Source organism: Kryptolebias marmoratus, linkage group LG21, assembly GCF_001649575.2.
Source record: "Kryptolebias marmoratus isolate JLee-2015 linkage group LG21, ASM164957v2, whole genome shotgun sequence".
In the NCBI taxonomy this organism is placed as follows: Eukaryota; Metazoa; Chordata; class Actinopteri; order Cyprinodontiformes; family Rivulidae; genus Kryptolebias; species Kryptolebias marmoratus.
This window is the reverse complement of record NC_051450.1, coordinates 3,778,671-3,791,832: the sequence shown is the minus strand read 5'-3', so window position 1 is coordinate 3,791,832 and position 13,162 is coordinate 3,778,671. Positions and strand designations below refer to the sequence as shown.

The following is a 13,162-nucleotide window of genomic DNA, read 5'->3' as shown; positions in this document are numbered from 1 at the left end:
GGGGCGAACAGAAGACTTCTGCTTCGCTTGTGTCAGCTTTGTGCTCATCCCGAACCACAAAAGCTGAACTGTGCAGGAAAACCTCGGGACTNCGCGCTTCGCGGGCAGGCACGCTTACCAGCAGGCAGCAGTGGCTAACACCAACAAAAGCAGTTAAGCTAATTCCGAGAAGCCTTGTGAAACACAGAACTAACTAGCAGCAGCTAGCTAGCCTGACTCTGAGAGGTGTTCTTAGTGAGGTGAAGAGCATAAGAACTGAGGAATGACTGTGATGACGGACGGTTACATAGTGCAGGCGGGGCCTGTCACTTGTCGTCATCACGTCATTTGCCTAAAGGCGTGATTAAAGGTGTCTTCAGCCAGGACACGCAGGAGCGTGATATCCCATAGTACATGTGTTGTACCGAGTGAATCGACTGAAAGGGAACTCTCTTTTTATTCCCCTGCCATTGAGAGTACACTTTGGATGGTGTGGTGGAGAATACCCTGTTTATTCTCCTGGCTTCTGCTTCTTAAGTGTACCTCCTCAGATGAGCAGCCTGAGCTTTAAGGAAGAATTTGGCAGACTCTAGAGCCTCAGGTATGGACAATTTGTAGTTTTTCTGTGGTGAATCCTTCTTCAATGTTGCTTTCTGTTCCTCTGACATCTGGTTGATTTCTCTGAATTGCCTTGATCTTAGCTTCCAGCTTCCAGGTAGTGATTATATCACCAATTGTCTGTTGTTATATTATAGTTTTGCCTAACATGCATTTTTCTGTCATTAAAGAAAATCTAAACATAAATGCTTAATGGAATTAAATCTGTATCCCCCCCCCCCTTAACAAGGGCTTCTCTTCCTGTCTTCAGTTATGTGGGCTTCAAAAGAACTTTTACATTTATAAATAATATGTGGAACAGAATTCTCACTTTAAAAAGTAAGCTAGATTGTAATTGTAGCAGCAGTTGCTACATCCTGATTTTATTAGTTGGTAATTAGGTTTGTACAGGCATGGCAGGTGACAGTTCTTTAAGTGGACAATATTGGCTGATTAAAATTGGTAGCCAGTTAACTTGTTTATCTCTAGTTTAATTCATCTTTACTGTAGACATCTTTGCACTCACTGATTCAACAGAATCGTAATGTTCCAGTTTATCTTAATTAGAGAAATGAAAAAGTATTCTGTTAACTATAGGTCTTGGAGAGAAATCTAAGTGAACCAAAATTGGTGTCGGCAGGTTTTGGCTGTACACAAATCAGAAATTGGTATCAGCCTACAAGACCAGAATCAGTGCCAGAATCTCTAGTATAAATATCTGTCGTTACTGGGTTTGGTTCTCTGGTGTCTTGGCCTCATATGGATACACATATGCAAATCTTCCTCCCTATAGCTTCATCATCATGTTTGCCTAAAAAAATCAGATTTAGTTAATTTAGTCTTTATTTTGTGAGCTCATCTCTGACTTCTTTAACAGTTTACTTTTGGCCTTATTTGCAGCCATGGCAGAGGAAGACCTAAGTCTGAGTGATGCACTGACAGACAGTGTTCCACAGCCTGGCTCAGAGAGCGTGGTGGAAAAGGACTTTGTGGCTCAGCTGGAGGCTGAGACATTTGATGATCAAGTCAAGGAAATGGTTGAAAAAAAAGACTACATTCCCCTGCTGGACAACGATGATACCAGGCCAGGTGAGACTGATATGATGCTGAGTATCCATTGTTTATCATGCATTGTTATAATTTCAAGATTTCACGGTATATGGTCTTGTCCATCGGTCATCACATTTTTCAATCTTTTTATCACTTTTTTCAATAAAACATATTATTCCCTTTGGTCACTATACTTAATTTTTTATCCCCTGCTAATTTTGTAAGTTTGGTCACTTACAAGGAAATAAACAGTCTTTTATTGTGGTAGTTTCATTTTACTGGAGAGTGGCACATAAACAGTTAGAATCAGTGTCTGAAATTGTCTCTGTCAGTCATCTGTGTGCACTTTGGATTGCCTTGCTGCTGAAAAGTGCTTTATAAATAAATTTCACTTCACTTCACATGATCACATAACCAATCTGTAGGAGCCAGAATTATAACTGGTTTGTAGGGGATCAGATATTTATTTCACTCAATAACATGCAAATCAGTCTGTAACTTTTATGCAATGCATTTTTGTTTTTGATATTCTGTCTGGCTTTATTAAAAGAAACTACTAAAAAAAAGACCTTTCATTTCTTTTATGTGAACAAACATACAAAATCAGCAGGAAATCAAAGAATAATTGCTGTTGTTGTCGTACCTCCTTTAAAAATAAAGTGCCAATTTACCAGTCAGGCCTACTTTATCATTATCTGATTATCTATTATCTGATGCCTACTGCATCAGTGTTTTGTGTGTGTAAATGTCCTGTAGTGTATGGTGACAATAATCTCTTTCTACAGACCCAGACGTGTACATAGTAGATGATCAAAGTTCAATGATTTAGCCATTAGAAACCTCACAACCTCACCTACTTCTGCCTCTTTCTGTCAATGGCTAAACAGAGTAGAAATGATTTGCTTGGCCTTTTACATCCTGAGCATGTCTGACCTTTGTGGTCCTAAAAGAAAAAAATGTCACATGCACCCAAACATCTAGTTATCCATTTTCTACACTTGCTTGATCCTGTCAGGAGTGAGGAAGAGCTGTGCCCATCTTCAGCAGTTATTAAGTGACATGTGGAGTACACCCTAGACTGGTCACCAGTCCATCACAAGGCCATGTAAAGGCAAACAAGCATTTATTCACACACTCACACAAAGGGACAAATGTACAACAACATCATCAGATATTTGATTAATAAATAAATGTAGTACAATTTAATTTTGTGCTTTTTCAATACTTCAGCAGTCAGAATGATAATAATTTGGTTGCTTGTTTTTGTGTGCTTACCTTATCTTACCATATCTTATCTCACCTCATCTTACCCTATTTAAGTGAATGTAGATATTTGCCTTACCGTGTGTATGCAATTGTATGTACTTACATTACCTTACTACACATTACCTTACCTCATTTTATGTATGTGAATGCATGTATTACCTTATTTTATCTTACTTTACCTCATCTTATATATGTGTATATACAACCCCTGGCAAAAAATACGGAATGAACACTCTTTGAGGATGTTCTTTCAATTGTTTACTTTTCTGTTTAAAACAAATCACAGACATGTCACAACACTATATTTTTCAATATTCCAATTCCAATATTCATTTACTTTTTATTCAGTATGCTGGTGTAGATCCTCAGTTATCCAGGCCATGGTAAATTTAAAAAAGGTAAAATACAAAAACAACTGGACTTCTGTTCTGTAGTTGAAGACGTTTCACTTCTCATCCGAGGAGCTTTCTTAATTCAGAAATAGAGTGTGGAGTTGAGCTTTTAAAGCTGAGATGTGATGTAAGCTGGATTGCTTGCAAATTGTTCTTGCTCTCCTAACAATAGAGGCTCCTTAGGAGAGGATTTAGCTGTCCACCTACACCTCAAGGATAAGGGACACTCCTTTGAGGACCAAAATGTTCATATTTTGGACTGAGAAGACAGATGGTTCGAGAGGGGGGTAAAGGAAGCCATTTATGTCAAAAAGGAGAAACCAACATTAAACAGAGGAGGAGGTCTCAGATTCCAGCTTTCAGAAACATATAATGGAGCCTTAGGCCTGATCCCCAGTCAGTTTCACTCCAATCAACACCTGCACTCATGTGACCAGAGTGGCTCATCAGTGAGTCAGACAAACAAGGACCCTAATGAGCCTCTATTGTTAGGAGAGTGTGAACAATTTGCGGAAGTCTTTCTCCATGGTCTCAACAAACTCCTCCCATGCCCAAGTTTTTTCCTCAGCGACCACCTGAGCCGCATGCCGCTTGAACTTTCGGTACCTGTCATCTGCTTCTGGAGTCCCACAGGCCAAGAAGGCCTGATAGGACTCCTCCTTCAGCCTGACAGCATCGCTCACCGCTGGTGTCCACCAGTGCGTTCGAGGGTTGCCCCTGCGACAGGTACCAACTACCTTGCGGCCACAGCTCCAATAAACCGCCTCAACAATGGCACGGAACATGGCTCTTTTGTACTCAATGTCCCCCGCCTCCCCCGGAACATGTTCGAAGTTCCCTCGGAGGTGGGAGTTAAAGCTCCGTCTAACAGGAGACTCTGTCAGACGTTCCCAACAGACCCTCACAATACGTTTGGGCCTGCCAGGTCTGACCGGCATCCTCCCCCACCATCGGAGCCAACTCACCACCAGGTAATGGTCAGTTAGCTCCGCCCCTCTCTTTACCTGAGTGTCCAAAACATGCGGCTGCAGATCAGATGAAACGACAACAAAGTCCATCATTGAACTGCGACCTAGGGTGTCCTGGTGCCAAGAGCACATATGGACACCCTTATGTTTGAACATGGTGTTCGTTATGGACAATCCATGACAAGCACAGAAGTCCAACAACAGAACACTGCTTGGGTTCAGATCAGGGGGGCCGTTCCTCCCAACCATACCATGGTATTGGTTGCCGTTGCCCACATGAGCATTGAAGTCCCCTAACAGAACAAGGGAGTCCCCAGGAGGGGCACTCTCCAGTACCCCCTCCAAAAACACCAAAAAGGGTGCGTAATCTGAACTGCTGTTTGGCGAATAAACACAAACAACAGTCAGGACCCATCCCCCCACACGTAGGCGGAGGGAGGCTACCCTCTCGTTCACCTGGGTAAACCCCAACGTACAGGCACCAAGAGGGGGGGCAACAATTATGCCCACTCCTGCTCGGCGCCTCTCACCGGGGACAACTCCAGAGTGAAAAAGTGTCCAACCTTTCTCAAGAGAATTCTCTAAAGTGTAGACCTTACTAATGACAAAGTATTCTTCAGCAATCTGGTTCCAACTGTCTATTATTGTTGTTGCCAAATCAGCCTTACAGGTTGCAGACTTGTCATTGACCATCCATCCATCCTCTTCCGCTTATCCGGGGTCGGGTCGCGGGGGTAGCAGCCTAAGCAGGGAGACCCAGACTTCCCTCTCCCCAGCCACTTGGGCCAGCTCCTCCAGGGGAATCCCAAGGCGTTCCCAGGCCAGCCGAGAAACATAGTCCCTCCAGCATGTCCTGGGTCTTCCCCNGGGCCTCCTCCNGGTGGGACGTGCCCGGAACACCTCACCAGGGAGGCGTCCAGGAGGCATCCTCACCAGATGCCTGAGCCACCTCAACTGGCTCCTCTCGACGTGGAGGAGCAGCGGCTCTACTCTGAGTCCTTCCCGGATGACCGAGCTTCTCACCCTATCTCTAAGGGAGAGCCCAGACACACTGCGGAGGACACTTATTTCAGCCGCTTGTATCTGCGATCTTGTTCTTTCGGTCACTACCCAAAATATTATTTAATCTCATAATACAGTTTTTATCCACAATGGTGATTCCATAATTTTTTGTCAGGGGTTGTATGTATTTACCTTACCTTCTCTTGTGTCTGTGGATGTTTGTACTTGTGTGTATTACCTTACCTTATCATACCTCACCTCACTTTATGTATGTGAGTGTATGTACTTTCCTTACCTTACTTTACTTTACCATTTTTGTGAATGTATGTGCAGACAGAGGTACTGCTTTCGAGAATGGAGATCAGAAAGCACATGGGGTGCAAAGGTCTGGTAAGATGAACCCCTCAATTCCATCTGATATTGGTCAGGTTACTAAAGGTTATTGTGATCAATCGGTCATGGCCTTTTAGTATGTTTTTAAATTTTCTTCTATCCTTTTTTTTCCCTTCTCAGTTCATTTCTGCATGTGTGGGCATGGGCACACATTTTTCTTTTGTCATTTATAACATGATATAAGTTGTTCTTATTGTGTTGCCGCATACTTTCAATGATCTCTTCTCTTATTCTGCTTTACTTGTAATTTTTTTCAAGGTGCTCAAACTAAGTAGTTCAGTTAACCCTCTGGGGTCCAGGGTGAAATTGAACATTTTCGGACTATTTTTGATTTTCAATCATATTTCACTCTAAAAAGGTTTAACCTGACATGTTCAGAGTAATTTTTATCAGCACAACCTCCCAAATGTGAATTATAAGTTATTTTTTAGTTTTGTCTTACTGTGTTAACACAATAGAACTCAGACCACAAAAAAAAAAAAAAAAAATCAGAGTAGAAATGTATTAGTTTGTTTACTGTGAAAACCACAAAAAATCATAACAAAATGTTTTTACAACTTAGGATGCAAATATAAACAGTAAATTTCATAAACATATGAACAAATTTAACAAACACCAAAGTTATTTACATTAAAATGCAGGTATTGTTTCAGGCATCTTCTACCAATCAGAAAGATGTCAAAAATTCCACAATTCACCACAGGCCTGACACTTCCATGGTGTGTCAGTCCTCTTGTTGTCACCTCACAGCATCACTGGCATTTCAGCCTGCCTTTGGTGGCTTTCTGGCCAGCATCAGTGGCTGAGATGATGGGCACAGGAATGTGATGCTCTCTCCTGCTCTGGGGAACACCTGCCTTTTCTACACCACAAAGCTGACACACCAGTTCCACCATGAAGTCTTTGTGTGTCATGGACTGGACCTGCTTGGCACTGCAGATCTCACGGTTCAGGGTGAAGGTGTTCGTTGTTACATGTCCAGGAAGTGCAGCAACAAGGTCCTGTATCCACAAGCAGTTTTCCTGTGGGTGGAGTAGTACTGGATGAGCTGGTCCAACAGATCAACCCCACCCATATGCATATTGTATGCAATAATTGGTGTTGAGCATGGAATGCCTTTGACAGTCCACTGTCCATCTCTATCCTTCACTCTTCTCCTCTCTGTCCCACCAGGAAATGCAGGATGGATGGTGGAGCACACAGACACCTCCTGTGTGTCCATCCACTTTACAAAAACAAGTGGGCCCTCTCTAATACACCTCACAGATCCCCTTCCACTTTTTTTGGTGAGAGCATTTCTTCTCCCTCTGGGGCATCCTTTTCTGCTCTCCCTGTAGGAGTCACATGACCAGTTTAGGGCTTGTATAAAAGTTGTCAATATAAATGGAGTAGTCAGTGACAAGACAGGCTGGCTGAATTAGGCTCATGACTAGTTCATGAGACAGCCATGCTCAGATAGCGTAAAAATCTTCCAAATGCAAATTCCAAACCTGATGGGGTAGCCACTGCTGGATTCAGCCCCCATATTGTAGGCTTGTCCTTCATATATTGTGTCTTTCCAGTTTTTGCCCTGGTTGCCACCATTCTTTTATCCACTGCCAGCTCCCTCTTCGGATGGTAATAAGCCAGGCAGGCACTGAGGATGTCGTCATAAAGAGGCCTGACTCTGAACAGTTTGTCATGGCCTGGTTCCCTTTTTTCTGTCATTTTCTATGTCCTCCTCAGGATCACTCAGGTGAACGTCTCAAAATATTGATCTGAATCTGTCCCGTGTCATTATTTTGGAAGGAAGGGGCACAGATAAAATGGGATTCTGCTTCCAGTAATCCTGGACACTTGGCAGGGACACCAACGACATGTATATCAGGATACCAAAAAATTTGTACAAATAATCCACATCGATGTCAGTCCATTTGTATTTTTTTCCTGATTCTGTTTTTTGCTGCCTTTTTGTTGGTGTTACTGCAGATTGTTCTGACTGTGTCAGTGGCAAAAAACAATAAAAAAAGATATTTTGGACTGTGTGAGCTCTGAGCCCTGGAAGTTGACGGAGGAGGCCGATGCTGCCCCAGAGGTAAGGCGTGGCTCTGATTCCCAGCCAGCGGAGATCTGGACCAGGTGGGCATGCCACGCCGTCCCGTCCTCTGTGCAGACCTCTGAGTGGCATTCAGTGTGCACGTCGGGGCTGGAGGCTGCTCTTCCTCACAAACATAAGAAGGATCATCCACTTACTCGTTGAAGTCCTCACTCTCTGCCTCTGACTCTGCGTTTCCCTCCTCCATCTCAAATAAAAGCTGCAGAGCCTGCTCCATGTTCAAAAATCTTCAAAACAAAACAAAACAAATAAAAACTGACAATAGTAAACACTAAACTTACCACACTACACACCAACTAAATGATCTACAAAACGCTAAAAATTACAAATCTCAAAACTCACTATTGCTATTGCCGTCTCTCCTTTTCCGCCGTCACGTTCCACAACTTTCGCAATATTAAAGCAGTTTTTAGAAAAAGAAGTGGTGTCATTTTTTTGTCTTAGGTCTGGTAATGTTTGGCCTATCAACACAATTTAAAAACAGGCATACAGTTTAAAGTCCACACTTTCGACATAATTTGAAACAAAGTTTCTGCAAGGCGGGGTTTTTCCCTCCTCAGGGATTTAAACCGGTCATGTGATTTGGACACGCCATCAACTCCAGAGGGTTAAGACATAGTAAGGGGCATATAACAAACTCATGGTAATTCCGATTTCATCTGTCCTGCAAATTAATAATGTTTTATGTATTCAAGCTAGCCTGCAGGATAGATAAATACACTTATACTGCAAATCCCAGAAAGCATTGGAATATCAAGCATGCTGTCAGATCAGTCAAGATTTGCAAGCCTAGCTGCCCCTATGTAGCTATAGGTCCTACCCTTCAATAGCCTTATTAGAAACCTACCTGAATCTTGTTCTAGAAACACCAAAGAAAAGGTGAAAACTGTTTTAAACTGTTTTCACCTTTTCTTTGGTCTTTGTTTTGTTTGACATTTGTTGGAAGAACATTTTTTGGGGAATTGCTACTAACCTGTTGTCTCTCTCTTTCTCCCTTCATCATTTCTTCCTCACATTGTTTTTGTATGTATTTTTTTCATATCTTTTCTCTCTTTAATTTCCAACTCTTGTTGATTTACTCATGATATTTTATATTTTTTCTTCCTCCTATGTCTATTGTATTTAATTGCCATTCCATCCCTTCTTCTCCCATCTGTTTTCCCTCTTTAACATTATGCCTCAGAGGACTAACTGCTGCCTCAGTCGCCTGATGAGTCAGCAGTGCTGCTGCTTTGTGCACTTCCCTGTTTCCTATCCAGCACATGCACACACATAGTTGGTATGTCCAAAGCTCATTATCCAGCATGATGGAATAAGTCTGAGGAAAAACTCAGTTTCTTTTTTCATTCTTAACACAAGATAGAGCCATGCTGTGTTGCTCTTAGTTTGCATACAGCCTTCCTCCAGCTAATTTGCTGGAACACTGTAATTCACTTTACTGAACAAACTGGTAGTGGGCTTTTTCTATTTTTTTTTTGTGGTGGTGGTAGGGATAAATGTATTTTGTCAATGCTTTTTATTTTTTCTGTAGTTCTAAACTGTAGTCTCTTTGACTAGTTGCTGATCAATTCGATTCAGTTTATTTATAGAGTGCCAAGTCACAACAGAAGTCCTCTCAGGTCTCTGTTCAGAAACATTTACATAAAAATCCAGTGAGTAAAAATCTAAGGAAGCTAGCAGATTGTCTTCGCTTCGTCACAGTCTCCCATCCTGAGCAGCACATGGGCAACAGTGGAAAGGAAAAACTCCCTTTTAACATGAAGAAACCTCCAACAGAACCAGAACCAGAACCAGGCTCAGGACGAGCAGCCATCTGCTTTGACCAGCTGGAGTTTGAGAGGTCAGGAAAGAGACAGACAAACATAGAATGACTGGTCCATATGTAATTTCTGTTGGAAGAAAAACACATGTTAGTGATAGAAATAATTACAGCAGAGCAAGTAAGACAGCAGCAGAGAGAGGAAATGTGGTCAGTTTGTCCTCCAGCAGTCTAAGCCTATAGCAGCAGAACTAAGGGAGAGCTCAGGAAACCCAAGCCAACCCGAACTATAGGAGTGATCAAACAGGAAAGTCACATCCAGGTGTGAAATTTGGTACACACACTGGGATGTACAAAATGTCTCTTGGAGGCATGACCTAAACCATCATGAAGTCAACCATTTTAGATCAATGATGTCATTTTCAGGTTTCACACATGGTTTACTTTAACAAACTCCTAGAGATTTAGTTGTATCAGTTTTTCTCTCAACTATTATTTTCTTAATGCATGGGGGAATCAAATGTTATCAAAAGTGTGTGTTTTTGTCCTCAGAATCCAAAAAAAGGTTAAAAAAGGTTTGTCTCAGAATGTGGACAGACCTCAGAATTTGGCCTCTCGCTATAAAACATGAAACTGTTGTTGTTGCTCTTAAAACATCCAATCTGCACTAAACTTCACATATTATAACAGTCCTTAACAGTTTTACATGGTAATATTCTACCAACGCTTTATTCCTGCCTATTAAAAACATTAAGCCACATGTTTTAGTAGATCAGGTCCTTCTCTGAGCTTTTCAGTGAAAAAGAAAAGAGCAAAAACAATTTCAGTGTTAAAACAAAATTTAAAAGTATGATTTATTTGCTTTTATTTCAAAACATAAATGCAACAAATATTACTACTGCTATCAAAATAATATCACATATAGCCTAAAATTTATTATAAATAGTAGAATAATATTAGCATATTTATTTTTAATTTTTATATTTAACACCAAAAATATTTTTTGTTTTGTTTTTAATTTATTTATTTTTTAATCAAATTGTAGAGGACATTATGAAGATAATTCATCATGAACATAAATACACTGTTCTTCACCTAAATATGTTGTTCATTAGTGAGCTGAAGTTTCCATCTTTAAGAGACTGTTATGTTCGCCCAAATGTTATGTCATGCACCTTAGAAACAAGGTGTGGTTTCCTTTTAAGATGAATAAGAAGGGAAAGGTTATTTTTTCCTTTCTTATCAGCTCCACAGATACACACAAGTGGCAGTTCAAAACTAAACTACAGCACCAGATCAGTCATTTTTCCAATGTCCACGGTTACTACTTCTCTGCTGTTCTGCTGTTTGTAATCTAACATTGAGATGAGTTAATTAGTTAAGTATTAGTTAATTAATTAGCTTGGTTATTAGCTTCCAAGTGAGCCTGCAGTTGGTTGTATATTTCACCTTCTAAGATCTGTTGCAGTTTCACCAAATTCTGCAGTTTGGAGGATATTTTCAATTTTTTTTTTTTTTTAAACCTTGACATGGTTTTATTTTTAAACAGAAGTATATTTATACCTTTTTTAAGTCATGATATTTATTTTTTTCTTATGTCACTGTGAGCAAAAATTATATAGTTTTTTGCCATAAGAAAGAGCTGTAGTCAGGTGATTTAGTAGTTTTTGCAGCTGCATTGTGGTTCAGTCAGCATGTTTTGTTACTGGACAAGATGAGCAAAGTGGGATGATTTGCATTGAAATTATCAATTATGCCTACCACCATCGTTAAATGTGTTTTCCTTATTTCTGATTTTCTTTCTGACAGTCCTTTGGGAGGCCTCTTATTTAGGTTAAAACAACTGGTTTTTGAAAGACTATATTTTTTGTCCTTTGTGCACTGCACTGGAGAGACCTCCTCACTGTTAAAAAAAGACAGAAAAGTAACTTTTACTTAGACTGAACTTTTAAAGAGTTACTCTGTGCTTTAACTTGAGTAGATTTGTATGCAGATGACTTTTCTTGTACTTAAAATTTAATCAAACCAACTGTACTTTTACTTCAGTATATTATATTTTTACTCTTTCCACCTCTAGTCAGACATGTTAGATTGTTGAAATATGTATAACATATATAAAAGTTTGAAAAATAAAAATTCTGATCCTCTTTGTTGTGAAATAGTAATGCAAACTTTAAATGAAGCTCACTGGTGAAATTGACTTCATTCACAAAATGAATCAACAGATTAGTATGATGGCATTTTATTTATTTTTTGCTGTGCATAGATCTGTGGTCTCTGATAATGAATCTGCTAACAGTTGTCATTGTACAGTCATGAGAAAATGAAAGTCTACCATCTTAAAATTCTAGGGTTTTACAAATCAGGACATACCTCAAATATACCCTTTTTCATGATCATGTGAAAAAAGGCTAAGGTTACAAACACCTCCTTAATCCTGGTTTCATAGGGGGAAAAAAGGAAAAAGGTAAACTCAAAGCACACAAAAGCATATTGATAACAACATTCCCCCTTTTCCTTTTCCTTCCTCAGTTTCTGTATCTTCTTCAGGACTTGCTTTATCACCAATCCATGTCTCTCATTGGTCAATTCTGCTGCAACTTGGAATTTATGACCTCCTCACTTCTAGACTGGTTACAGCTGTGTTGGGGAATATTCCTTGTTGCCATCCCTCCCTGCCAACACCAGATAGAACATATAGGGATACCATGGCCCCATGAAAGGAGAGTTATAATAAACCAGTGCAGAGATCACCTGTAGGTCATAGCCTGGCACAGCACAGATCCATGGGCAGATTCGGAAGTTTGGGCATAAGACAGTTTCATCTAAGATAGCGGGTTGGTTGATGGGGGGGCAACTCCAGATGAGGCCAGAGTCTCATAAGTGTGAGGCCTCACCGTTTCACGATGGTGACTCAGCAAGTTTCACCATTGTGCCTTTCTTAACACACCTGTTGTATCAACATGAACCACATCTAACAGAAAAAAACAGAAATTTAACATATTTTTCACATGTGATCTCATAGTAAAACTAATATCCTATGCGCCATAATGCACACAGCATATCAGCTGTGGAGAGGGGGATGGTTTGGGCTTGTTTTACAGCCAGCTTGTAGTCATTGAGTCTGCCAGAATCTCTTTTCTGTACTAAAGTATTCAAGAGTCAAATGTGAGGCCATCTGTCCAACATCTAAAGCTTGGCTAAAATTGGGTCAGGCAACAGGACAACTGTCTCAAGCACACCAGCAACTCTAAAGCAAAATGGTTGTAAAAAAAAAAAGTAATCAAGATGTTGCAATGGTCCAGTCAAAGTCAGACCTCAACCAGCTGAAGATGCTGTGGTAGGACCTTAAGAGAGCTGTTCAAAAAAAGAAATGTCTATAAACATCACGGAACTGAAGCAGAGTGGAAACATACATACAAATAAAATCATAGATGATGACTACTTCAAGGTAGTGCTGCTAAAGGTAGTTCTCAAAGCTACTGAGTCATGGGGTGTACTTTTTCACACAGCCTTTTGTTTGTTAGGGTTCCAAGCCCGCGGAAGCAAGCGGGCGGCCAATGCAAGGCATGGCCGTTCGCCTGCTCCCAGCGGAGCAGGGAACCCTATTGTTTTTGTAAGGATTTTTCACGATTGTGTATTATTATTCTTCTCCGGTAAA

At 40.6% G+C, this 13,162-nt stretch overlaps 1 protein-coding gene across 6 annotated transcripts in view; it reads left to right on the top strand.

Annotated features, from left to right (window-relative positions):
• The window catches only part of LOC108251279 (microtubule-associated protein 4), a 54,233-nt gene that overhangs the window by 7,982 nt on the left and 33,089 nt on the right, over window positions 1-13,162 (top strand). For 4 of the 6 annotated variants that reach the window (XR_005232596.1, XM_037973183.1, XM_037973179.1 and 1 more), the window contains exons 2-3: window positions 1,477-1,665; window positions 5,588-5,644. The exons of 1 other annotated variant lie outside the window; for it this stretch is intronic. Coding sequence is in view for 4 of the 5 variants with exons in the window: in XM_037973183.1 (XP_037829111.1) it covers window positions 1,479-1,665; window positions 5,588-5,644 (244 nt within the window). In the remaining variant the exon portion in view is untranslated. The remainder of the gene's footprint in view (window positions 1-1,476; window positions 1,666-5,587; window positions 5,645-13,162) is intronic. One more of the 6 variants, XM_037973181.1, reaches the window with a different exon arrangement.